Below are 24881 nucleotides of genomic sequence, written 5' to 3'. Positions count from 1 at the left end.
ACCAGCTTGTAGGACTCCTACTCATCAGCGCATCAGCATGAAAACAGTTCCATCAGGGCTCGGTCAGAGCCAAGGAAAACAGGGCACTCTCATAGGCTCTGGGGGCCAGATAATTTGGTCAAAGTGCCTTTGAGGACACTTTGGAAATACCTCTTTAAAAAACACATGGCGTTTGACCCTCTGATTTCATGGCTAGAAACTTTCTCTATGGATATATTGAAAAATAATTGAAAAATTATACTGATGTGTATTTAGCAGGATATGAATTACATTGTATAAAATCAAAAACAATTTTCATGGCCATCAATAGGGGAGCGTGTGGACAAGTTATGGTAAATTCATGTTTCTGATTATACAGATTTTTTTTAAAAAAATGAAGCAGTCTATAGTCTGATATAAGAAGATTTCCAAGATAATGTGAGAAAAAAGAACACACACACACACACACACACACACACACACACGTATGATGGGGTCACTTTGATGTACAGCAGAAATCGACGGAACATTGTAAATCAACCATAATGGAAAACATAAAAATGTTAAACAAAAATAAAAAAGATTTCCAGCTGTTACATGACGAGACAAAGTGAGGGAAAGAACAACGCTTGTACTCTGATATGCACTGCAGTCTGTGGATGCTCAGTGTACATACAAAATATATATTAAAAGAAGGCTACGCACACACACACCACAAAAGGAAAAGAAACATATTATACACATATGTTGGTAGATATATAATTTTTTCATGCAAATAAAATAACCAGTTATATAGATGGTGAGATTATTTTATTTTTATATTTAAAAGGTCTAATAAATACAACAAAAATCTTTCTTTCTACTCTGATAAACCTGACATATTTTGTTTACTTTCAACAAGTAGTAAGCCCTAGAGTTCTGGTACACAATACAGTGAATACAGAAAACAATATTGTACTATAATCAATAAACATGCTAGGAGATTAGAATTTAATGATTCTAAAAAAATAAAAGGATCTCTATGAACGTGACAGAGGTGCTAATTATCGCAATGGCAACCGTATTACAATACATAAATGTGTCAAATTAATATGCTGTACAATTTAAATTTGCACTAATGTCAAATATATTTCAATAAAAAAGAACAAATAATCTCAGTTTCTCATCAGGAAAGGTACTAACACAAACGAGTCAGCTTCTAATTCACATAAATTATCTAGACTGGTGGTTTTCATTAAATATCCAATGTTTACAATTTCCTGATCATTCTATAAATGTATGCTTTTTAAAAAGGACCTCGGAGTTACCATGTAGCTCAGCAGGTTAAGAATCTGACTAGTATCCATGAGGATGTGGGTTTGATCCCTGGCCTCGCTCAGTGGGTTAAGAATCTGGTGTTGCCATGAACTATGGTGTAGGTCATAGATGTGGTTTTTTTTTTATGATTTTTATTTTTTCCATTATAGTTGGTTTACAGTGTTATGTCAATTTCTACTTTACAGCAAAGTGACCCAGTCATATATACATATGTACACACACACACACACACACACACCCCTTCTTTTTTTTCTCACAGTATCCTCCATCATCTTCCATCATAAGTGACTAGATGTAGTTCCCTGTGCTATGCAGCAGGATCTCATTGCTTATCCACTCCAAATAAAACAGTCTGCGTCTACTAACCCCAGACTCTCAGTCCATGCCACTCCCTTCCCTCCCACTCCCTCCCCCTCCCCCTTGGTAACCACAACTAAAATATAAAACAACTTATACAACTCCACAGCAAAAAACCCACAAACCAGATGAAAACTGGGCATTTTGGAGAATAGGCATTTTCCCAAAGATATACAGATGGCCAACAAGCACATGAAGAAATGCTCAACATCACTAATCATTAGAGAAATGCACATCAAAACTACTTTGAGGTACCATCTCACACCTCTCAGAATGGCCATCCTTCATAAGTCCACAAATAACAAATGCTGGTGAGGGTGTAGAGAAAAAGGAACCCTCCTACCCTGTGATGGGAATGTAAATTGGTACAACCACTATGGAGAACAGTGTGGAGGTACCTCAGAAAACTAAGCACAGATGTGGTTCTAATCCCACATTGCTGTGGCTGTCGTGCAGGATGGCAGCTGCAGCTCCGATTCAACCCCTAGCCTGGAAACTCCCATATGCTGCAGGTGCAGCCCTAAATAATAAACAAATAGGACATTTTATAGAAAATTTAGCTCCTTTAGATGGATCAAAGTCCATACTTTGGTGTTGGTTTATATGCCTCTGAAATCTTTTCTTTTTTTTTTTTTTTTTGTTTTAATTCTACAACTTCCCTGGCCAACTCTTCTTTTATTCCTAGTAACTTTTTGTTGAAGAAACCAAATTGTTTTTGCTGTGGCATTTTCACAGTCTGAATCTTGCTGTTTGCATTCCCGGCTTATCTTTCTACATGTTCTACAACTTCCAGTATTTTGCAAAAATTGGTGATTAGATCTTAAGGTTTGCTCAGATTCAGGTTTGATTTGGGGGTGGGTGGGGAGGGCAAGACCACTTCACAGCTGGTGTTGTGTCCTTTGGTCAGTAGCTATGTAGTTAATAAGTCTATCTTTTCATGATATTATCAGCCACTAACCATCTGAATGCCTAGATCCAAAAATTTCTCAGGGGTTGTAATATTTAAATTCTATCATTTTTCCTTTATATTTTAGCTAGAGTACTTAAAAATTTATTGGAGTACAGTTGAGCTACAAAGTTGTGTTAATTTCAGGCATACGGCAAAGTCAATCAGTTACATATATACTTATACCCGTTCCTTTTCAGATTCTTTTACAAAGAGAAATAGGCTTTCCTCCATTATTTGGTTACTTGGAGGTACAGTTCATACAGTTCAAAACAAATGATGAAGTATTTATCACTTTTCAAAATTATTGGACAAGGACCTACTATATATCACAGGAAACTACATTCAATGTCTCATACTGAACCTGAAATGGAAAAGAATATGAAAAAGTATGTGCATGTGTGTATAAAACTGAATCGCTTTTATATATGCCTGAGATGAACACAACATTGTAAATCAGCTATACATCCACTTTTTTTACAAAGTAAAAATAAACAAAATAAAATAAATTTAAAAAATAATTTATTAATTTCCCAGAATCCTCCCCAAACAATCAGCAAGTATTTTAAAAGACATCATAGTGAACTTGTGAGTTTAATGTTATCACCCAGTAGGAACACAGTCGAGTTGGAGCATGTGCTACTTTGGCAAGACCCAAGTAGGTTTTGACAGCTTTAAGACTTTCTGATGTGAAAATATGGTCTGAGTTATACCATTTCCTCCTCCAGACTCTCTGAGTGATGGAAGTGTCTGCTGCATTGGCTTACCATTGTTTTTTCGTCTTTTGTCTTTTTAGGGCTGCACCCCTGGCATATGGAGGTTCCCAGGCTAGGGGTCTAATTGGATCTATAGCCGCTGGTCTATACCACAGCCACAGCTTCGCAGGATCCAAGTCACGTCTGCGACCTACACCACAGCTCACGGCAGCACTGGATCCTTAACCCACTGAGAGAGGCCGGGGATCGTACCGGCAACCCCATGGTTCCTAGTTGGATTCGTGCCATGACGGAAACACCCCGCTTACCATTGTTAATAGGTTTTTTCAATGGACAGAGCTGCGAATAGATTTAGATATTAGATATAAGTATAGGCGTAATGCATAGATGCACAGACAAACATAATCAAAAGTAAGTGCTCCATAAATTCATAATGATACTTTGTTTCCCTTCCAGACTACATCAACTCTTATCTCATCAGCATTACACCACTAACTTCTTTACCGAACATCCTGATTCTCAAGGATTTTGAGATCTCTGAAGGTTTCACCAAAGTACCCTCCATCCCGTTTGCCTTATCCCACCTCAAACATAAAGCACTCTCATAAAATACACATCAGCACTGCCTTTGATAACATCATGACCGAGAACACTTTAAGATGCTGCTGTTCTTTTTGTTATTAAGGTATAATTCCACTAATGGTATAAAGTTTTGAAAGTCACATGAAATAGTACATTTCTGTGTGGTTATGCTGCAAACTGGATAGCTATTTAGGTTCAGCTGTGTCATTATATATTCCATTTGGGGGGACTGTTGTCCAAATTCTAGTTTCTTTTATAGTTAGATAAAATATTTACGCTTTCAAAGTCAAATCTGCAAAACAAGGTATATTGAGAGCTTTCCATCCCTCTCTGTGTTCTTTAAGACTTCCATTCATCTATTAATAACTTTAAGAATGTTTTTGATGATAGTAAAATGCAGACAGCATAAAATTTACTGTATTAATCGCTTCAAGTGTCCTATTCAATGGCGTTAGGTACATTCGAGATGCTGTGCGATCATCACCATTACCTCTTTCAGAACTTTTTCTTCATCCCAAACAGGAACGCTACCCATTAAATAACACTTCTCCATTCTCTCTCGCTCCTCAGATCCTGGTAAGCTCTGCTTCTCTATGTCTTTGTCTATTTTAGGCCCCTCGTGTCAATGAAATCACACAACGTTTTCCCTTTTGTATCAGGATTATTTCATTTAGGGTCATGTTTTCACACGTCATTCACGTGGCACGTATCAGAACCTCGTTCATTTTCAGGCTGAACAAGATCCCCTCTCTGCATGTACCACATTTTTTTCGTCCATTTGTCTGCCGACAGACATTTGGGTTGGTCCCACCTGTTGATTCTTGTGAGTAGTGCTGCTATGAACACTGGTGTACAAGCATCTGAGTCCCTTTCAATTATTTTAGCATATACTTAGGCTTAGAATGGCCGGATTGTATAGTAGTTCTATGTTTAACTTTTTGAGGAACCGCTAAACCATTTTCCACAGTTGCTGCAACATTTTGCATTCCTACAGGAATGCACACCGGTTGCAATTTCTCCATCTCCTTGCCAACACTTGTTATATTCCCATTTTTTAAAAAACAGTAGCCATTCTAATGGGTGTGAAGTGGGAGAGCATTGTGGTTTTAATTTTTACCTCTCTCATGTCTAGTGATGGTTAAACATTTTTTCATGTGCTTATTGGCCATTTGTTTACGCTCTTTGGAAAAATATCTATTCAAATCCTTTGTCCATGTTCCTATTGGTTTTTTCTATTTTTATTATTGAATTATAGGAATCCTTCACATATTCTAGATGAAAGTCCCTTGTCAGATATATGCTTAGTAAATATTTTCTCCCATTCCATGGGCTGTCATTAAACCTCTTGATGATGTCTTTAAGGACAAAGGTTTTATATTTTGATGGTGTCCAATTTATCTATTTTTTATTTAGCTGTGCTTTCAGGGTCATACCTAAGAAGCCATTGCCTAAACCAAGGTCACAAAGATCTACTATTTTTCAAGAAGTTTTTATGGTTTTAGCTCTTATATTTAGGTCTGTTATGCATTTGAGTTCATTTTTACATGGTGTGACGTAGGGATGCAACTTCATTCTTTTGCATTTTGATACTGCATTGTCCCAGCACCATTTGTTGAAAAGACTTTCTACCCACTGAATTGTCTTGGCACCTCGTTTCTAAAGTCAATTGACCATAAATGGAGGGTTTGTTTTCAGACTCTCAGTTCAGTTTCATATCTATTGCTACACCAGCACTACACAGTTTTGACTACCACAGATTTGAATAAAGTTTTGAAATTGTATGTGAGCCCTCCTACGTTGTTCTTCAGAGACTGCGTTAGTTTTCCCCTTACATTTCACATCCCTTGAACATCTCTATGAATTTTAACATCAGCTTGCCATTTTTTTTTTCAAAGAATCTAACTGAGGTTTTGATGGGGATTTTGCAGACTCTGTAGATAAATTTGAGGCCACATTTTGCTTTTTCTACTTAACAGTACATTCTGGACACCAAAGTGTAATAATATATACAGATATTTCTCATTCCCTCTCTCCGCTATGTAGTGCTGTACTTTATGGATGTCACCTGCCTACTCAAACTGTTCTGTACCGAAGGATATTCCTTTTGCTATTACTGATGATGCAATAGTGAAAACCTTTTTGTATCTGTCTTTTTGTATTTTGGCTAGAACTCCTTTGTGGTAGATTCCTAGAAGTGGGTTTGTTAAGATAAAGTTTTGTTAAAACAAAGGGTACAGGCTTTATAATTTTAGACTTTATATTACCAAATTTATCTCCATAAAGGGTGTATCATTTTGAATTCCCACCAGGAATATATGAGGGTACCTACTTCCCCACATTCTCTCTCTAGAATATGTTGTCAACCTTCCAGAAGTTTCCATCTTCAGAAAAACCCAGGAATAAAGTAAGATTTGAAACTTATAAAGTGCTTTTTCTTATAAGTATCCTTATAATGGTCTCCCAGGAAAAAAAATACACCTTACATGCCCTCATCAAAACACACATAAATGACCTCATCCATTCTTGTGGATCTTGTGTATACAGTGTTTAAAAGCCTTATATCTAAAATTCATAAACATGGATAACTTAGGGTTTACATAGATCATTTTGGGAGTGGATAGGCTGGATGTGAGGGACCTACCATATAATACCTATGATAAATGTTCATCAAGACTTCCTTTTTCAGCCCAAAGAAGCTTTCATGTACCTCTCAGGAGACATAAAGACTCTGAGTTTGTTTCTCTTCTACTTCAGCCTTTCTGACCTCTTCTTGCCAAACATAAATTAGATGTTATTCCTCTGTGCACATCCAGCCATTTCTGTATTATAGAACAATCCAGAAACCTAGCTATGGGTGGTTGCATTGTATTACATTGTATCATAGCCATTATTAATTTTTTTTGCCTGAATACTTCATGTGACTGAACACTTCAAGGAATTTATGCTTTGCTCATCTCCATCCATCAGCAACGCTAGCTTGTCGCTTGGTACATAATGGACACTTGTTTATAAAGTAGACATTTTACACCTATTTATTGTGCATTTACTTACTCGTTCAAGGTGCTGGGGCTAAAAGAGTAAACCAAGGAACACGATTTCCTTCATCTTTAATCATCTCTAAAAGATAAGTATTTGCACAAATACGTAGGTATAAAATGTGAAAAGGAGAAGGCAGGAGAATGTGCTAGAAACCAACAGAAGCACCTCATTTGATTGCAGGGGTCATAACGGCACCAGAGACAGTAATACACATGCCTGCCTGATTCAAACCATAAACTATAGCCTCAAATAAAATGAACAAATATCCATCATTTACTCAGAGAAAAAGATTGTGGGTGCTTTTTAAACATCACACATAACAGGTTGCAGATTGCTCTCCTAATGTTCTGATGTAGCTGCTGATTTTCCTCCAGCTCTGACCTTTCTCTGGGCAGAGCCTGAGTGCTATTTTGTGATCTGTCTGCTCATCTGTACGTGCTCTGGAGATGTTGTTTATGAGGCTTCTCTGGGGGAAATATGACTATTATTATTTTCTGCAGAATCTCTTGAGATAGTTACCTCAGAGAACACTCTAGCCAGTAAACAGGCAAACGGGAATAACAACATCTTGCCATCCAGGTAAAAGGAAAAACCGAGACCCAAGCTCACACGATAATGAGGAACAGTTAAATCTGACTCACCCATAGAGTTTATCAGGGGTCCAGAGGAAAAAAATCTTAGAGCTTAACACCTTTTGGGCTTCGTGAGAATCACAGACCTCCCACAGAGAGATGATCTAAGTGGGATGCGTTTGGGTCATTGATGCGATGCCAAACTGCCACTCGTGACCCACGGCATGGCTGGGCAGGCCCTGACTGCGCCAAGTGGGCTCCAGGCTGGGCTGAGTCATACGTTTTGATTCATCCGGAGCAGATGAAGTGGAGAGAGGAAAAGCTCCCCTGGAGCGTGGTATCGTCTACCCCTCTGCCTCTTGAGCCAGAAAGGCAACTGACTTCCTTTCTGACCTCGCTGCCCTTGAATCGGAATTCCAGGGCAGGGAGCGGACTTCCCGGCACAGCCACCCTTCGCCCTCCACGTCCTTCTCCTTGTTTTGCCTTTTTAATGCATCCTGCGTCCCTTCCCTGGACTAGACTTCATAGTCAAAGGAGACCCACTGCATCTTCAGAAATGTTTAGATCTCTCCTCCACCCCCCTGCTCCCATCCCACCAGCCTTTCCATCCACCTCTGCTTCTGATGGCCAGTACTTGGAACGCTACCAGGGAAGCAAGAACAGGCAATGTGTTTTTCTTGCATGGGAACATATTAAGTTACAAGTGCTGATTTTGTTTCACTAAAACATGATAACTCATCATGTTACACGGCCCTTGAAAATTTTTAAAAGTGATTTTGCAGTTGAGTGTAATTATTTAAAACTCAGCTTCAGGGTTTTGGATGTAATGACACATATATGAGTAACATTAAAATGAAATGTAAGTTAACACTGAATGTCTTAAAGAATTTGGGGGGTGGGATTTAGAATACAGATTTTCTATGACTTTCTGGTTTTGTAGTTTGGCAAGGAATCAAAGCTCTCGTCCTCAGCTCACCCATGCTTATAAAGGGACAAATGCTCTTCCCATTTTATAGGAGACAGGATTTGAAGATATATGCGATTAGAGTACTATTTTAGCACAAAGCCTCAAAAATAACTTCTCAAAAACGCTAGCCATCTTAGAGTGACTTCACATATATGTGATTTCCTTAAGTTTTCTCTAGGAATCTACTTCTTACATCTACTTCCTCAAGATATACTTTTCAGTTCACCAAATTTTGTCATAATGAAGTTAGCTCTCCCAATTAAACACCAGTCCTGATTGAATACACCTAAATGTTTTAAAATGGAAACAAAAACAGACTGATATCTATTAAGTGCACTCTAAGGAGAAAAACGCAGTGTTGATTGGATTCATTTTAAATTTATAACCACAAGTCTCAATTAGATATTTAGACAGTCCTCATTCTCTATTAATTTCACACTTTGCCACTTCACAGCTTCTTTCCTTAAAATTTCCTATCCTGGCTTCACTCCTCATTCTCGACTGATGATCCGTAGGTCAGAGGCAGTGGTGTGAGAACCACTTCATCTGCACCAACAAATCCACCACTTTTATACTATAAACAGTGATGTGTCTGCTTCTCTCCTAGTATAGTAAAACGGGTGTCCTGCTTCTACCTAAGGCCCGCCCATGTACCTGTGCCCCAAATCACCTTCATCTCACCACCTTTGCCAGCTTGCTCTGGCTACCTTCCCCCTTCTATCTATATTACTAGGTCCTTCTTCTTTATTGGCTCAAACTCTGTGTTAAAGCTTGCTGATGCAGATGAAAAAATATATATACATAATAAAATAAATGTTTATATTAAAAATACATAAGTATTTTAGAATATGTATTATGATGTCTAGTGATATATACAAAAGGGTATCAGAACATGACCAACTAGAATTTAATTTAGTATCAAGGTTTTTGTTGTTGTTGTTATTATTGTGGCTGCACCAGTGGCCTGAGGAAGTTCCCTGGGCCAGGGGTCAAATCTGCACCATAGTAGTGACAATGCTGGATCCTTAACTGCCAGGCCACCAGGGAACCCCTCAAGGTTGTTTTAAGATTTGCAAATCAAACCATTACATTTCAAATGGATAAGCAATGAGGTCCTGCTGTATAACACAGGGAACTATATTCAGTCTCTTCAGATAGACCAGGCTGGAAGATAATATAAGAAAAGACTATATATATATATGTATGACTGGGTCACTTTGCTGTACAGAGGAAATTGGCACAACATTGTAAATCAACCTTAATAAAAAAATGAAAACCTTAAAAAAAGATTTGCAAATCAATTGATTTACTTCACAATATATTAGAAATAGTCTTTTTTTTTTTTTTTTTTTTTGCTTTTTAGGGCCACATCTGTGGCATGTGGAGGTTCCCAGGCTCGGGGTCCAATTGGAGCCTACGCCACAGCCACAGCAATGCAGGATCAAAGCCGTGTCTGTGACCTCCACCACAGCTCACGGCAATGCCAGATCCTTAACCTGCTGAGCAAGGCCTGGGATGGAACCGGCAACCTCATGGTTCCTAGTCAGATTCGTTTCCACTGCGCCACAGTGGGAACGCCCAGAAGTAATCTTGATAAAAAAATACATTTGACAAAATTTAATGCTCATCCATAATACAGAAAAACTTCTATTGAACTACAACTGAAAAAACTTTCTTGTTGTGGTGATGGATATCTACGGAGAGCTTACAGCGAATCTTGAAATCCTGGAAACCTTCCCAATGAAATCGGGACAAATACATAAGGGTGACCACTATATCCCACTTGTTCTCAATGCACATACAATAGGCCTGAAAACAACAAGTAAGAAGATTGGAAAGGAAGAACAAAACTGTCATTAGTTAATGACAGTTGTAAATATTGAAGGTGCAAAAGAATCTATAGGCCATCTGGTAGAATGAATAAGAGAATTTATCAAGGCCACTGGACACAAAGTCAATATGAAAAATCAACTGTTACGATAAACAAGCAACAAACTACTAGAAAATAAAATTTTGTTAAACAATTACTGTTTGTAATCATATCAAAACATTAAATACCTAGAAATAAACCTAAAGACAGATATGCTGAATCTCTAGGCTAAAAACTGAAACCAAAGATAGGAATTAAGGGGTACCTTAATTACATGTGTATAAATGTGTATGTGTGTGTGTGTGTGTGTATAATTTGATAAATTGCAGGGTTTAATATTTTTAAAATATGTTAATTATCCACGAATTAATCTATAAATTCAATGTAACCCAATATAAATACCTGCAACTTTAAAATATAAATTGAGGAGTCAGAGGAAATGCATATGACTAGCATCCATGAGGATGCAGGTTCGATTCCTGGCCTCGCTCAGTGGGTTAAGGATCCAGCATTGTGTGAGCTGTGGTGTACGTCGCAGATGAGGCTTGGATCCGGCATTGCTGTGGCTGTGGTGTAGGCCAGCAGCTACAGCTCTGATCAGACCCCTAGCCTGGGAATCTCCATGTGCCGTGGGTGCGTTCCAAAAAAAACAAACAAACAAAAAAAAAACAAATTGACAAGCTGATTAAACAATTTATATGGATTTGAAAAGGGCCACCTATAATCAAGCTAACCAAGAAGAAAAATTATGTTGCTGAATTCTTTTACCAGTCTAATGCTATAGTACTTAAGGTAGTGTGACAAACATGTAAGGTACACCAGGAGATCAACAGAGCAGAATCTAGAAACCCACATGCATGTGATGACTAATAACAAATGTGTCCCTGTGATGCTGTAAGGAAAGCATAAAAGCTTCAGTGGTTGGTGTTGGGTTAATAGACATCCCTATGGGGGGAGATAAATCTTGATCCTGGGTTGTAGATCTAAATGCAAAAGCTAAAAAACAAAGCTTCTAGGAAACGGAATGGATATCTTTACCTTTGAATAGGCAAAGCTTTCTTAAACAGGACACAGAAGGCACTATCCATAAAGGAAAAGGCTGATGAATTACACCACATTTAAATTCAAGATTTTTACAGATGAACCTGTCTGCAAAACAGAAGCAGACTCACAGACATAGCGAACAGACCTGTGGTTGCCAAGGGGGTTGAGGGAGGGAAAGGGATGGACTGGGAGTTTGGGGTGAGTAGATGCAAACTCTTACATGTAGAATGGATATGCAATGATGTCCTGCTGTATAGGACAGGGAACTACATCCAATCTCTTGGGGTAGACCGTGATGGAAGATAATATGAGAAAGGGAATGTATACACATGTACGACTGGGTCACTGGTATTTATATTGGTTTAAATAGCATTCATAAGCCAATGATTCCCATTTTCATGTTTCTTTTCACTTCTCATTGGACCCTGGATTTCTCTTCTGAGCTCCAGGCTCACCACCTACTCAGCAGCCCTATTTGGATGAGTAAGATGCAGCTCAAACTCAATACAGCTAAGAGAGTTCTTGATTTTGACAATAAGTATGCTCAGATCGCCCCTCTCGGAGAATGACACAATTATTCACCAAGTTGCTTGGGCCAGCAACATAGGAGACATTATTTATTTCACTCTTCTAGCCAAGAGCCAGGCATGTTTTCTGAGCAAGGCCAACTGAATTTTCTCCCAGGACTTTGAACCTTGAGTGGGTGATGCAAGGTTAGAAAATTGGCTGGATCTGATTCATTCCAGCTGAGGCAGCCTTGAGAGTCTGTCCATTAGTTCCTGCTGCCCACAGTCCCCCAGAACAGCCTTTGTTCCTCACCGGCATTCCTGAGACCTGCTTCTTCAGCTTTATTTTATTTTATTTTATTTTCCCACTGTACAGCAAGGGGATCAAGTTATCCTTACATGTATACATTACATTTTTCCCCACCCTTTGTTCTGTTGCAACATGAGTATCTAGACAAAGTTCTCAATGCTATTCAGCAGGATCTCCTTGTAAATCTATTCTAAATTGTGTCTGCTAATCCCAAGCTCCCGATCCCTTCCACTCCCTCCCTCTCCCATCAGGCAGCCACAAGTCTGTTTTCCAAGTCCATGATTTTCTTTTCTGTGGAGATGTTCATTTGTGCTGGATATTAGATTCCAGTTATAAGTGATATCATATGGTATTTGTCTTTGTCTTTCTGGCTCATTTCACTCAGTATGAGATTCTCTAGTTCCATCCATGTTGCTACAAATGGCATTATGTCATTCTTTTTTTATGGCTGAGTAGTATTCCATTGTGTATATGTACCACTTCTTCCGAATCCAATCATCTGTGGATGGACATTTGGGTTTTTTCCATGTCCTGGCTATTGTGAATAGTGCTGCAATGAACATGCGGGTGCACGTGTCTCTTTTAAGTAGAGTTTTGTCCGGATGTATCCCTAAGAGTGGGATTGCCGGGTCATATGGAAGTTCTATGTATAGATTTCTAAGGTATCTCCAAACTGTTTTCCATAGTGGCTGTTTACATTCCCACCAACAGTGCAGGAGGGTTCCCTTCTCTCCACAACCCCTCCAACATTTGTTATTTGTGGACTTATTAATGATGGCCTTCAGCTTTACTTCTAATGATTGTAAGCTACCCTATACCCTTCCGAAGAATTTCTTTTTAGCTTAAAATTTCTTATCGTTCCTTGTGTTGTTTGCAATAAAGGAATCCTTCATAATATTGATGAGTAAATGAATAAGTGAATGTCTGAATTATAAAGACCCAGTTTCCTCGCCTTTAGTCCATCAGTCAGTCTGTCATCGACTATATGGAACATTATATGTATTGACCACACAATAGCACTCTTTCTGCTATATTCTTTTTCAGGGACTGTCCCTTCTTCCCCACCCCTCTGAGTTTATCAAGCCCATACACAAGATCGACCTCTTCCTACGAAGACACTGGGTGATTCAGGATAACTTCTCTTTCTCAGGATCCTTAATTTAATCACATCTCTTCGGAAGATAATGATGCTGGATACTAGTTAAAGTAAGAAGGATGAATTTTAATCAGTAATATCCCATTATAGTAGGAAAACTGTCCTGTGTGAACTGAACTCAACTTTGATTTGTACACACGTGACTGGGTGTTTTAAAGGGAGGATGAGGGAACAAGGGGGGTGAGGAGCAGGGTGGAGGCTGAAGAGAGCTGGGGAAGTGAAAACTTACAAAGACGACGACGTAGGGTTGGTCCAAATGAAACCCACCTGGGTTAACTAACATGCTATAAGTTAGGTTCCTCCCCTCCCATCGAAGCTGGGAGGGCTGGCTCTATTTCAGGTGTTCCCGGAACAAACATACATTTTTCTGACAGCCTTGAGTTTTGGGGCAAGCACTAAGGGGCTGGGGTGATGCTAAGGATAGAGCCTTGAGCTGCTGGTAGCAATATTAGTTTTGGTTCACAGCTTTACAGGTCAGGGCTGAGACCTAGGCCTCCTCCTGGAGAGCTCAGAGGAGCCTGGCTAGAGTTTGAGCAGGAGAGAATCAGCATCAACAGGTGGGACCAATGTAATCACAAGAGTCTTTAAAAGATGGAAGAGGACAGCAGAGAGTCCGCATCAGAGAAGAATTTGATGATGGAGGCAGCCCCAAGAAGCTGGAGAAGATAAGGAGACAGCTGCTTCCCTGGAGCCTTCAGAAGGAGCAGCTCTGCCTACAGTTTGGTGTTAGCCCAATAAGACCGACTGCACTTCTGACCCTCAGAATGGTAAGATAATAATATTTGTGTTTTTAAAATGTTTTCACATTCTTTTAATGGGGTAAAATTCATTTATATGAAATGCACAGATGTTAAGTGTGTAACAATGAATTTTTACAAATACATACTCTCATATAAGCAACATCACAATAAAGTCAGAATCTTTCAACCACTCCAATAGTTTTCCACTAGTTAACTTCACCTTCCCTAGATAATCACTGTTCTGATTAGCTTTGTCTGTTTGTGAATTTGAAGGGCAAATCGCCACACAGAGCAAAAGGAAAATAATGTCTTCAGGAGTTCCTGTTGTTGCTCAGTGGTTAACGAATCCAACTAGGAACCATGAGGTTGTGGGTTCGATCCCTGGCCTTGCTCAGTGGGTTAAGGATCCAGCATTGCCATGAGCTGTGGTGTAGGTTGCAGACTTGACTCTGAACCCACATTGCTGTGGCTCTGGGGTAGGCTGGTGGCTACAGCTCTGATTAGACCGCTAGCCTGGGAATCTCCATATGCTGTGGGAAGTGGCCCTAGAAAAGGCAAAAAGACGAAAAAAAAAAAAGAAGAAGAAAATAATGTCTTCATTATATTATGAAAATAGTTTAACCTCAGGTAGTTCATGTTTTCAGCCACTAAAGTAGTGGGAATGTGTTACAGTAGCAATGGGAAACTAACACAGCAGTTTTTCTGAATGATGGAATATGGGTATTTGTTAACTTCATAGAACTTTCTGGACTTCCATATTTTATACAAAAGAAACTGTTTAAGTTAAAAAAAGTGTCTAACGCTTAAGCCAGTTCAAGTTCAGGTGCTCTTGTCACGTTAAGTATCTTAGAAGTGTCTCTGGTTCAGAGGAAACATTCTGTTTCAGGCAGGGGGCGGGCTCAGAGTTGTTTGTTTAAAACCGATGTTTATTCAACATCTACTATGTGTGAGATGCTTTTATACATGTTCTTATTTGTAGCAGTACTGTCTGCTAATGGATGTCGCTGTTATTCTCAATTATGGGTGAGGAAACCAAGCAAAATACACAATGTCACTTATTTCATTTATGCAGTTGCCAAGCTGTGAAATAGGGATTCAAACTTGGGTCTCTCTGACCTCAGGGCCTGCAGTGGGCATGATTATATGAGGCTGTGAGTGCATGTAGGAGGTGGCAAAGGTAAGATAGGAAGAGGATAAACCAGAAGCGAGATGCCTGGTCCCACTGCTAATTCACGTCATTCATTGGTTTGTTTTTTCATTTGCTGAGCACTGGCTGTGAGCTGGGCACTGCAGTAGGAGCTGGGGAACCAGGCAGAGAACACAAGATGCATACCTGCCTTATGGAGTCTGCATCCCCTGTGGGTGTGGAGGATGATAAACACAACAAATCCCATGTTCTCCCATATCTGTAAAGGAGCCCCACAGGATGTCTGTGGGGGAGGGTAGAGTATAGCAGGAAAAGCAGGGGTTTGGGAGTCAGGATCCCTGGGTTTGAGTCCTGGCTGTGAGACTGTGGGGACGTGGCTTCACCTCTCTGAGCCTCAGTTTCTGCAGGTGTAAAGTGGGAAGCATAACCTCTGTGCACCCAGGGCGCTGGGCTGAATACCTGCGATCGTGAAGGTCGAACCCAAAGTAAGAGAGCTCCGTTAACTGGGGCGCTCTCGCCGCGGCTGCCAGGACCCTGAAGGCTAACCTGAGTTCCCATCAGCTCTGACTCCATGAAAACACTCTGTGCTCTGAGTCACAGAGGTCGGAGGCGGCTTCCAGGGAGGCCACGTAGGCAGCTGTGTTGAGCCATCCGACAAGACTTTTTTTTCACGCTCCCTTTGAGTGGTCCTTTCCACTGAAAGCAGACAATCTCGTCTCCTCATTTCCTGAAACCACACAGGGACCCTCGGGGTTCACAGGAACAGGAGAGGTGGGCGAGGAGCACAGAGACCCTGGCGGCTGTGAGCAGCTGCCGGCAGCATCGCAATTAACAAAACCAGCCCGGGAAGCCAGCGGCCGTGCTGGGCAGGGCTGGGGAGATGGATGGCTTTATGGGCTGTGGTTGCCAGGGCTTTGTTAGAGGCCCTCAGGAGGGGCTCGCAGCAAGATTTTATTTGCTTTTCGTGGATGCCAGCTCCTTCAGGCAGGCTTCACTTTATAGCGTGGCCTTTATCTGATGACTGTGTTCTGAGTGGGGCCGGGTCCCTGGAGACCGAGGAGGCTGACTCTTAATTCAGAATGTTCTTCCACCCTTAACACACCTGCTCCCGGGCCAGCGAGATCTTCCTTCCCAGAAACCCTTCAACGCACCCCTCCGCCACACCGCTCTTAGTTCTTAATCCCTTCAGGCACTTCTCACAGTTGACGTATTCCTGCAGCAAGTGACTAATGACAGCCTTTCACAGTTACTGGCCATGTGAGTGGGACAGGTCAGGGGCTCTGTCTGCTCTGCTCACCACCATGGGCCCACTGTATAGCTCTCTGTTACGTGAGCATCCCATGATGTAGCAAATAAAAATCCAAGATGCCCACTTAAGCCAGAAATTCAGATAATGCATAGTTTTCGATTCAAGTATGTCATCGAGACCTAGAAATTATTGCTTATTTATCTGAAATGCAAATCTAATTGTGCATCTGGTATTTAATCTGACACCTCTAATTATAGTTTGTGATGTCCAGGAAATACTATGCTTGAACAAAGCAATTAATGGGGCACATGCACAGTCAAAATCAGAAAACCAAATGCAGACATTTTTCTGGGAAGTTCACACTGTTAGGAGTGGTTGTTTCAAGGTGATAGGATTACTGGAGAATTTTCATGTTGCTATGTGATTTTCTGTTTCTCAAGGTGCAATGAGCAGAAAAGTTTTCTAAGATCATATGTGGGTGTGTTTATACCAACCTACTCATAAACCAGTTAGTGTAAAAGCGACTTGAAAGAAAAACAATGTTTTCCTTCATCCTGAAAACCAGCATTTTCTGAACACATCCCCAGAGGATGGGGCATGTTAAGCATCCATGAGAAGCTGAGTGAAAGCAGTATTGACACGCCCACATGGCAGAGCAGCAAAATAGAATAGGGGAATGGGTAAGAGGAGGTTTTTAGATTTTGTTTTGTTTTTTAATTTTGCTGTTATTTTATTAATCACACAATGCTTCTTAAGAAAGTTGGCTCCTGAGGATGTAACATTCAGTCTAGTTAAACTCAGGACTGAAAAAAGTCCTGATTAAATTGTGCATCATACAATCTTTTCTTCGATTTGCAGAATAAGGGTGGAAAACATGACAAACATACTGTTCTTAACAGGGAATGAATCAAAGACACCCCCTTCCTTCGCCACACACACAACTTGCCGTGATGCCTTGGGGTCAAACTTGAAGAGTTTGTCTTTGAGGTGTCTACACTGGCCATCAGTGATAGGCTCATTCAGAATGTTAGATCTTAATGGGGCACAGAGAGTCAGAACTACCATTTGTAAGATGGGGGTTATGTGCTAAGTATCGATCAGGGCGCTTTGTCATACTTCTTTAACAGAAACCACCCAAGCTCACACATTAGCCCTATCTTGTAACATTGTGACTTTAAAATGATAAAGTAAATCCCTTATAGCCACACCTCCTGAAGCACAAGATGCTCAACAGATATGCAAAGAGTGACATTTACTATGCTCTATACTTATTGAGGCAGAAAGCATTGTTAGGAGGAATAAAGATGCTTTTTGAAGACAAGGTTTGAAGGACAAAGGCGGTTTCTGCTGTACCTCTGGGAAGAGGGAATGCCTCTTCCCAGATTCCAGTTCTGAGTGTGGTGCTAGGATCATGGGGGTAGGGGTGTTTCTTCTCTCTCCTCTATCAGTTTAACAATGGCCAGGGTTCTACTGTAAGACCTGGTGTCAGAAGTAAGAAGGGCAGCATAGAAGATATGTCCTGTTATCACCCAGTCGGCATCATGGAGCAGACCATGTTGTTAGAATGACACCAAGTGCGCACATAGCAAAATCTGTAAGCTTTGGTCAGCTTCAAGTCTCACAACTTCATGTTATTTAAAAAAAGAGGTGGGGGGAATAGAATGAAATCGCCTTTGCCTACTCAGTGATGAGAGACCGGCATGGAAGGGCAAAAGGCTGCTACGCGTGTCCTTAGGAAAGGTTTCTGGTCTTAAAAGAAGAAAATTAGCTGAACTTGGGAAGAAAGAACATGTGACTTTGAACAAAGGGAGGCTCATCATTGTGAAGAGAGGGGGGAAAAAGGCAATTTGATGGTTGCTAAGGACGGGAAAGAAAGAGCTGCATCCATTTAACTCTTTACATGGCAGCGTTCTGAATAGGCCACTCTAAAATACTGATTACATCCACCGGGGCTGAGCCAGAATTAGCCTCTCCATGTCTGAGTCGTGCATAAACTCTAACGCACCTATTTCTAAGTCACACAGAACCATCTTCTCTTCAACTGCCACACAGAGTCTTGGAGCAAATTGAGTATTAAGTGAACTGAATTCATTAAAGATGGAGGGAGACAGGTTTTATGCACTGATCCCTTCAGAGGAATCTCCCTAAACACACAGTGACATTTCAATGATCTTTCCGTTAATATTCTCTGTTGAGATTTCTTTTTCCCCCTTTCTAGCAGGAACGGGTTGTTATGCATATTTAAAAAACCGCCTTACTGAATTAGCTTTAAGAACTGGCTTTTAACATAACAGATGCATTAAAATGTAGAGCAAAATGAGGGAGCCACATAAAGACGTCCATGTGTAAGAAATGAGCAGGAAGTAATAGATAATGCAAGCTTCTCCACTATTTTCTAAGCCTTGGATTATAATAATGGCTTTGGGAGCAGACCACAGCCTTTTAATGTCCAGGTACTGACATAAATTAGCTCCAGTTGTGTTAAAGTCTATTTGATAAGAAAAGGAGCACTCAGTCTTATTCCATCTCCCGGGTAGATGGGTGGCTGCTTAAGAAGTATGCTGCAAGGAAATCAGGTTTATTGCCCATCATTTCATGAAGAAAGCATTTTGTACAAGTTTTAACAGTCACCTCATGTCTTCCAGCAATTCCATACTTTGCACTCAAAGTCCCTGCCCCACAATTGACGGGGAGAAGGAGCTAATGATTAAGAAGAAATCTGAACTCTTTCCTTGTCAGCCTATTTAATGACAATGCTTTATTTTTTATTTTTACTTTTGTCTTTTCAGGGCCACACCTGTGGCATATGGAGGTTCCTAGGCTAGGGCTCTAATCAGAGCTGCAGCTGCCGGCCTATGCTACAGCCACAGCAACACCAGATCCAAGCCATGTCTGCAACCTGCACCACAGCCCACGGCAACGTGGGATCCTTAACCCACCGAACAAGGCCAGGGGTGGAACCTGCAACCTCATGGTTCCTCGTGGGATTCGTTTCCACTGCACCACGAGGGGAACTCCATGACAATGCTTTTAAAAAAAGTTGACCTCGAGGACAAGAGGGAGTATGGCAGCTGAACTGAGAAGTGTTTACTGGGGATAGCAGAACAACAATTTTGTTACATTATAAATTCAAAGAAACTAAGGCCAAGGAAAGTCCCAGGGGACATCCTCATGAGGGTGTTGCAGGTACACACGTAGAAACCAGCATGTGTTTATGGAAAAGGTGTTGGGAGTGAAGGCAGGGGTATCCGTCCAGGAAAACCACTCACCACAAGTTAACCAGGAAAGGATGCTCCAGCCCCTGCATGATCTGGAGCTCCTTGAAGACGTTTCTGACTTCGTTGCGCTCCACGCACTTTTGTTTGTTCATGTACTTCATCGCATACATCTTCTTGGTGTCACTCTTCTGCACGATGCAGACCTAAGGGCGCCGATCAGAGTGGGAGTGAGTACCAAGCGACGGGTCGGGGACCTGAGACAGAATGAACTTGTGCTTTAACGATGTTTGGAGGCCTTCTCCCTTGCAAATTCTCTGCTATTAAAATTGCCACTTAGCTCTGATTTCAGAGTAAAAAAAAAAAAAATTCATTTTCTTCTCCTACACCAAATCAGTGTCTAAAGCTCTGCTTTTTCAAACATGCTGGGCTGTTCTTGGTTTTTGGGATTTTTTTTTAAGGCAGTATTTTGAGGAGACCAGCTGCCTCCATATCAGGACTCTCCCAATAACAAATGACATCCTTATTCTGCTCTTAGTGACTGAAATGGGCATGACTCCACTGTCAAACTGAACAATATTGTGCAAAGAATTTCTTCTGACAACCATAGGTAATGCCACCAAACAGGACTTGGAGCACTGGGACGAAAACACTACGCATGATGTCCATATTTTTGAAATTCTTTTAGGGGTTCATGTAATGCCTGATAAAGTTGACATAAGATGATTCTAAAATGCAAGTTCAATGTAAAATCTGAAGTAACGCTGCTAAAGTCTGTCTCCACCAAGAAACTAACCATCAGAATTTGAACCTAGAAGATCCTTAGAAAAATTAGACTGAATGTGTATAGATTTTATAGTAGGTTTTTATGACAGTTTTTTAAAAGCAAAAATAATGGTTCAACTCCCAGAAATCAGTTGGCTTCTTTCCCACATGAAAAGATTTGATTCTTCCACTGAGAAGGCACCTGTTAAAATGAAGGTACTGCTACACGTTGAAAAGAAGATGAAACCTTACTCTCCTCGTTAGAGAAAGTCTGAAACTCTGTACTTTGAGATAAGGCTGAGAACACAAGTGTTCATTATCTAACCGCCTGTCACATACTTTCCTTAAACTGTGGCCATAATTTTATAAAAATCCATGATAAAAACATCTCTGAACTACCCTTTACTGTGGTCCCAGTAACTGAATAATCAGAACATTCTCAGATTCTCTGTTCCACGAGCTACATAGCCTCTAGGGGTTAATCATTTTGGGTCTCACCTTCCCGAAACTGCCTTTTCCAATGGCTCGCAAAATTTCAAAGTGGTCAAAGTTGACTGTAAAACAAAAAGAACACCATGAGTCATTCAGTTTTGCTCTTTAGTCACTCATGAATAATACATAAAGACTGAACGCAACTTAGGTCTTTAAAACAATATTCCAGATGACCTTAACTTGGCCATCGATTGAGCCAATAGATATTTCCTGAATTAGTCACAGCTCTTAGTGCTGGGGGTACAACAGTAATACAGTAGAAATTGAGTCTCCACTTTTATGGAGCCTGTAGACTAGCCAGGGCTCTAGAGAGAGACCCTTGTGGATGAAATAGTTTAAAAAACTGAGTGGACACTGGAAACTTGTGCTGAATGTTAAGAAGGAGAGAAGTCACGGGCCTCTAAGTGGCTGTAAGAGGAGTCACTTAGGTGGTACTGTCAGAAGGAGCATCCCCTACACAGAGCTTCACAAAGAGACCCAACCCCTTGCGCATACTGTTCTACTAAGGGTCGGCCTCTACAAATGTCTCCTCTCTTTTCCTACTACAGCTACTCTTCTGATTTAAATGATTTCAAATTTCTCCAGTAAGAAACTACGAACCACATAAGTTTATAGAATGAGCTGATTCCCAAGGCACATACATCTAACAGATTAAGGATGAACACGAGTATGAAAGCTCCCGCAGTGGCTCAGTGCGTTAAGGACCTGGTGTCTCTGTGAGGATGCAGCTTCCATCTCTGGCCTCCCTCAGTGGGCTAAGGATCTGGGTTAAGGTGTGGTATAGGTCACAGATGTGGCTCAGATCCATGGCATCTGTGGCTGTGGTATAGGACCTGGCTGTGGAATCCAATTTGACCCCTGGCTCCAGGAACTTCTGTTTGCTGCAAACGCAGCAGTAAAAAGAAAAAAGTCCTCTGTAGAAGTGGACTTGATTTGAAGTAGAGATAACCTTTCACATCTGCCACGCGGAAATATCCCACTCCTAAACTTCCAATGGAGTGTCATCTATAAAAATATTGAACTCCGATGTTATACACCTGAAACGAATACAATATTGTAGATAAGCTATAGTGGAATAAAAAAATAGTAAAATAAAACTTCCACTCCTGGGAGTCGGGAGCAATGAGATTTCAGTGTGGAGAGATGGTCTCCTGGGTAGGTGCTTGTGAAATGCTTGGTGAAGTGAAGGACAAAGCACAGATTTTCCTGGACGAGCAACAGTCTTTGATTCCTTGCCTTGATGTGATCTTCAGAAAATATCCCACTTTCTTTCCTGGTTTTTACAGTAAGGATTTAGTTGAGTAAAATTGCAAGTGAAGGATTTTAAGGATTTAATCAGAAAAGATTGCAAAATACAAGAAGGTGCCGTTCTTCTCTTGAAATAACATACTTTGTCACTTTCAAGAATAATTAGATTAGACCCTCCTGAAGGAGAGAGAGAGAGAGAGAGAGAGACGAGTAAGGGGACCGCTTATCATCCAAACTTTCCCAAGGTTGAAACATTTTTATTATGACTTAATCATCACTTTTGAACTCTTTATTTCAGAAAAAAATTTAATTATGTGAGGCAGCATGTCGATTACAAATAGTCTGGGATTTAGCCTGAAAACAATGATGTGACTGTGATAAAAGGTTCTGAGTCTCCATTGTTTTCCTTATGGACGTTCCCAGGCTAGGGGTTGATCAAAGCTACCTGCCACAGCCAGCCTACGCCACAGCCACAGCAACTCAGGATTCGAGCCGTGTCTGCAGTCTACACCAGTTTACAGAAACGCTGGATCCTTAACCCACTGAGCAAGGCCAGGGATCAAACTCGTGTCCACATGGATACGAGTCAGGTTCCTTACCACTGAACCATGATGGGAGCTCTGAGTCTCCATTTTCTCATCTATAAAAAAGGAGACTGACCCTGCGAGATAAGAAAATAGTGTTTTACCCAGAAAAATGCTAATCAAAGTCTGTATTTACTGAAGTCCTTCACTTGACTATGTTATCTTCCCAAACTCCTTGAGTTCTGAGTTTCTTTCCTCCACTCCACCACACGCCCTGTGAGGGCAGAGATGACAGGTTGCTCTGTTCACCTGGTTTTCCTGGCAACCCAGAGAATTTCTGGCTTGAGGGAGTTGAAGGCATCCCTTTGAACTTTCCATAGAGCCTGGTACAGTGATTGATGCATGACTGGGTCTCAGCAAATAAATCAAAGTATGCTTTAAGGGATACAGGAAAACCCCCAACAACTGCTGCTTCTAAACATGAGCAGTGGGAGAAATTTTTTGAGGAAGTGTTTTCCAAACTGAGTCGACACACATTAATAAGTTATGAAAAATATTTAGTGGTAATCAAAAGTGTTAAAAAATTAAAATAAAAGCGATGAGAAAATACCAGAAAGGCCTCAAATGTAGTAAGGGTAGTGTTGCTTCAGAAATTTTAGTTTCAGAGTTCCCGTCGTGGCGCAGTGGTTAACGAATCTGACTAGGAACCATGAGGTTGCGGGTTCAGTCCCTGGCCTTGCTCAGTGGGTTAGGGATCCAGCGTTGGCGTGAGCTGTGGTGTAGGTTGCAGATGCGGCTCGGATCCCCTGTTGCTGTGGCTCTGGTGTAGGCGGGTGGCTACAGTTCCGATTTGACTCCTAGCCTGGGAACCTCCATATGCCACAGAAAGAGGCCCTCGAAATGGCAAAAAGACAAAAAAAAAAAAAAGAAAAAGAAATTTTAGTTTCGGTTTTACATAAGTGTGTAGAGAGATGTGTACTGTATCATGAGACAGCTTTTTTTTTTTTTTTTTTTTAGTATATATTTTACTGTGAGTTGAGGTCAAAATAACTTGAAAAACATTTTTATAAGTTTTCTCTTAAGTTTCAGATATGACCAAAGCAGTGACTTCCTCACACTCGTTACATGAGGCTGGGGTAAGAATTATAGACTAAGGAAATATTTTTTTAAAAATGACCAAGATTTATTTGCAAGACCAAGATTTTATCTCAAGCAAATCCAATAACTCACAGTGATTTCTTCACTAGGAGCCTAATCTACCCGGCTGCGATGACATTTTGAATCTGCACGCATATAGCAGGTATCTGGAAAGCGTGAAGTTCCATCGTGTTATTAATCCATTTCATGAACCACATCTCTTTATAAACTATTTTAAGCTTTAATGAAAATGATAAAGGATTCGATGCCAGGTTGCTGATAAATTTACACTAGCAGAACTGCTTTAATTAATGTCAGGTGAGGTCCCAGGAAAGTGACAGGCTTAAAGCTTTGGCAACACCACATCTTATTATTTCCAGTGATTTAAAGAAAGGACAGACTGCAGTCCAAGGCCGCTGAGCCCCAAGTCGCATCCTGGAGAGAAAGCAAATCGCAGATTGAAAGTGACTGGAAAATAAGCTGTTGGGCCTTCCCGCAAGAGCATCGCCAGTTTGGAGGAAGGCTGATTGAAAAGGCAACTAAACCTCGTCAGCTCAGATCAAATGAGAGAGAGATGAAGTCAGAATTGTGGATTATTGAGTCTGAAGGAATCCAATGATAGGCACATAGGATTTGCCTCAGGGGAATATGGAATAGCACACCCACTGTGTGCCGAACCCTTTGGTCTGCGTGTGTGGTACTAACCAACACACTAGTACGACCCACAAGCCACAGTGGGCCTGCAGCCTGTTACTGTACCGCCTATGAACTAAAATTGGCTTTACATTTTTAAAGGGTGAAAAAAAACAATATAGAATATGCACTGGAGACCATGCAAAAACCGGTAACATTTGCCAGCTGGCCCTTTAAACAAAAGTGTGCCAACGCCTGAGACAGAGAGCACAGTCTCTGGAGACAGACGACCCATGTTCAAATCCCAGCTCCTACAACGAAGAGTTGTATAATCCTAGGAATTGGCTACTTCTGCTTCTTCCTCTTCCTC

The 24881-nt window shown here is 40.8% G+C and overlaps 1 protein-coding gene across 2 annotated transcripts in view; it reads right to left on the bottom strand.

Moving 5' to 3' along the window:
* The window catches only part of STK32A (serine/threonine kinase 32A), a 138422-nt gene that overhangs the window by 72060 nt on the left and 41481 nt on the right, over window positions 1-24881 (bottom strand). For both annotated transcript variants that reach the window (XM_047778975.1, XM_047778976.1), the window contains exons 3-4: window positions 20976-21031; window positions 19767-19918 (exon numbers count right to left, since the gene is read on the bottom strand). In XM_047778975.1, the coding sequence (XP_047634931.1) occupies window positions 19767-19918; window positions 20976-21031 (208 nt within the window). The remainder of the gene's footprint in view (window positions 1-19766; window positions 19919-20975; window positions 21032-24881) is intronic.

This window comes from Phacochoerus africanus, chromosome 4, assembly GCF_016906955.1.
Source record: "Phacochoerus africanus isolate WHEZ1 chromosome 4, ROS_Pafr_v1, whole genome shotgun sequence".
Classification (NCBI taxonomy): Eukaryota; Metazoa; Chordata; class Mammalia; order Artiodactyla; family Suidae; genus Phacochoerus; species Phacochoerus africanus.
Note: the sequence above shows the minus strand (reverse complement) of the source record. Positions and strands in the feature narration are given on the sequence as shown.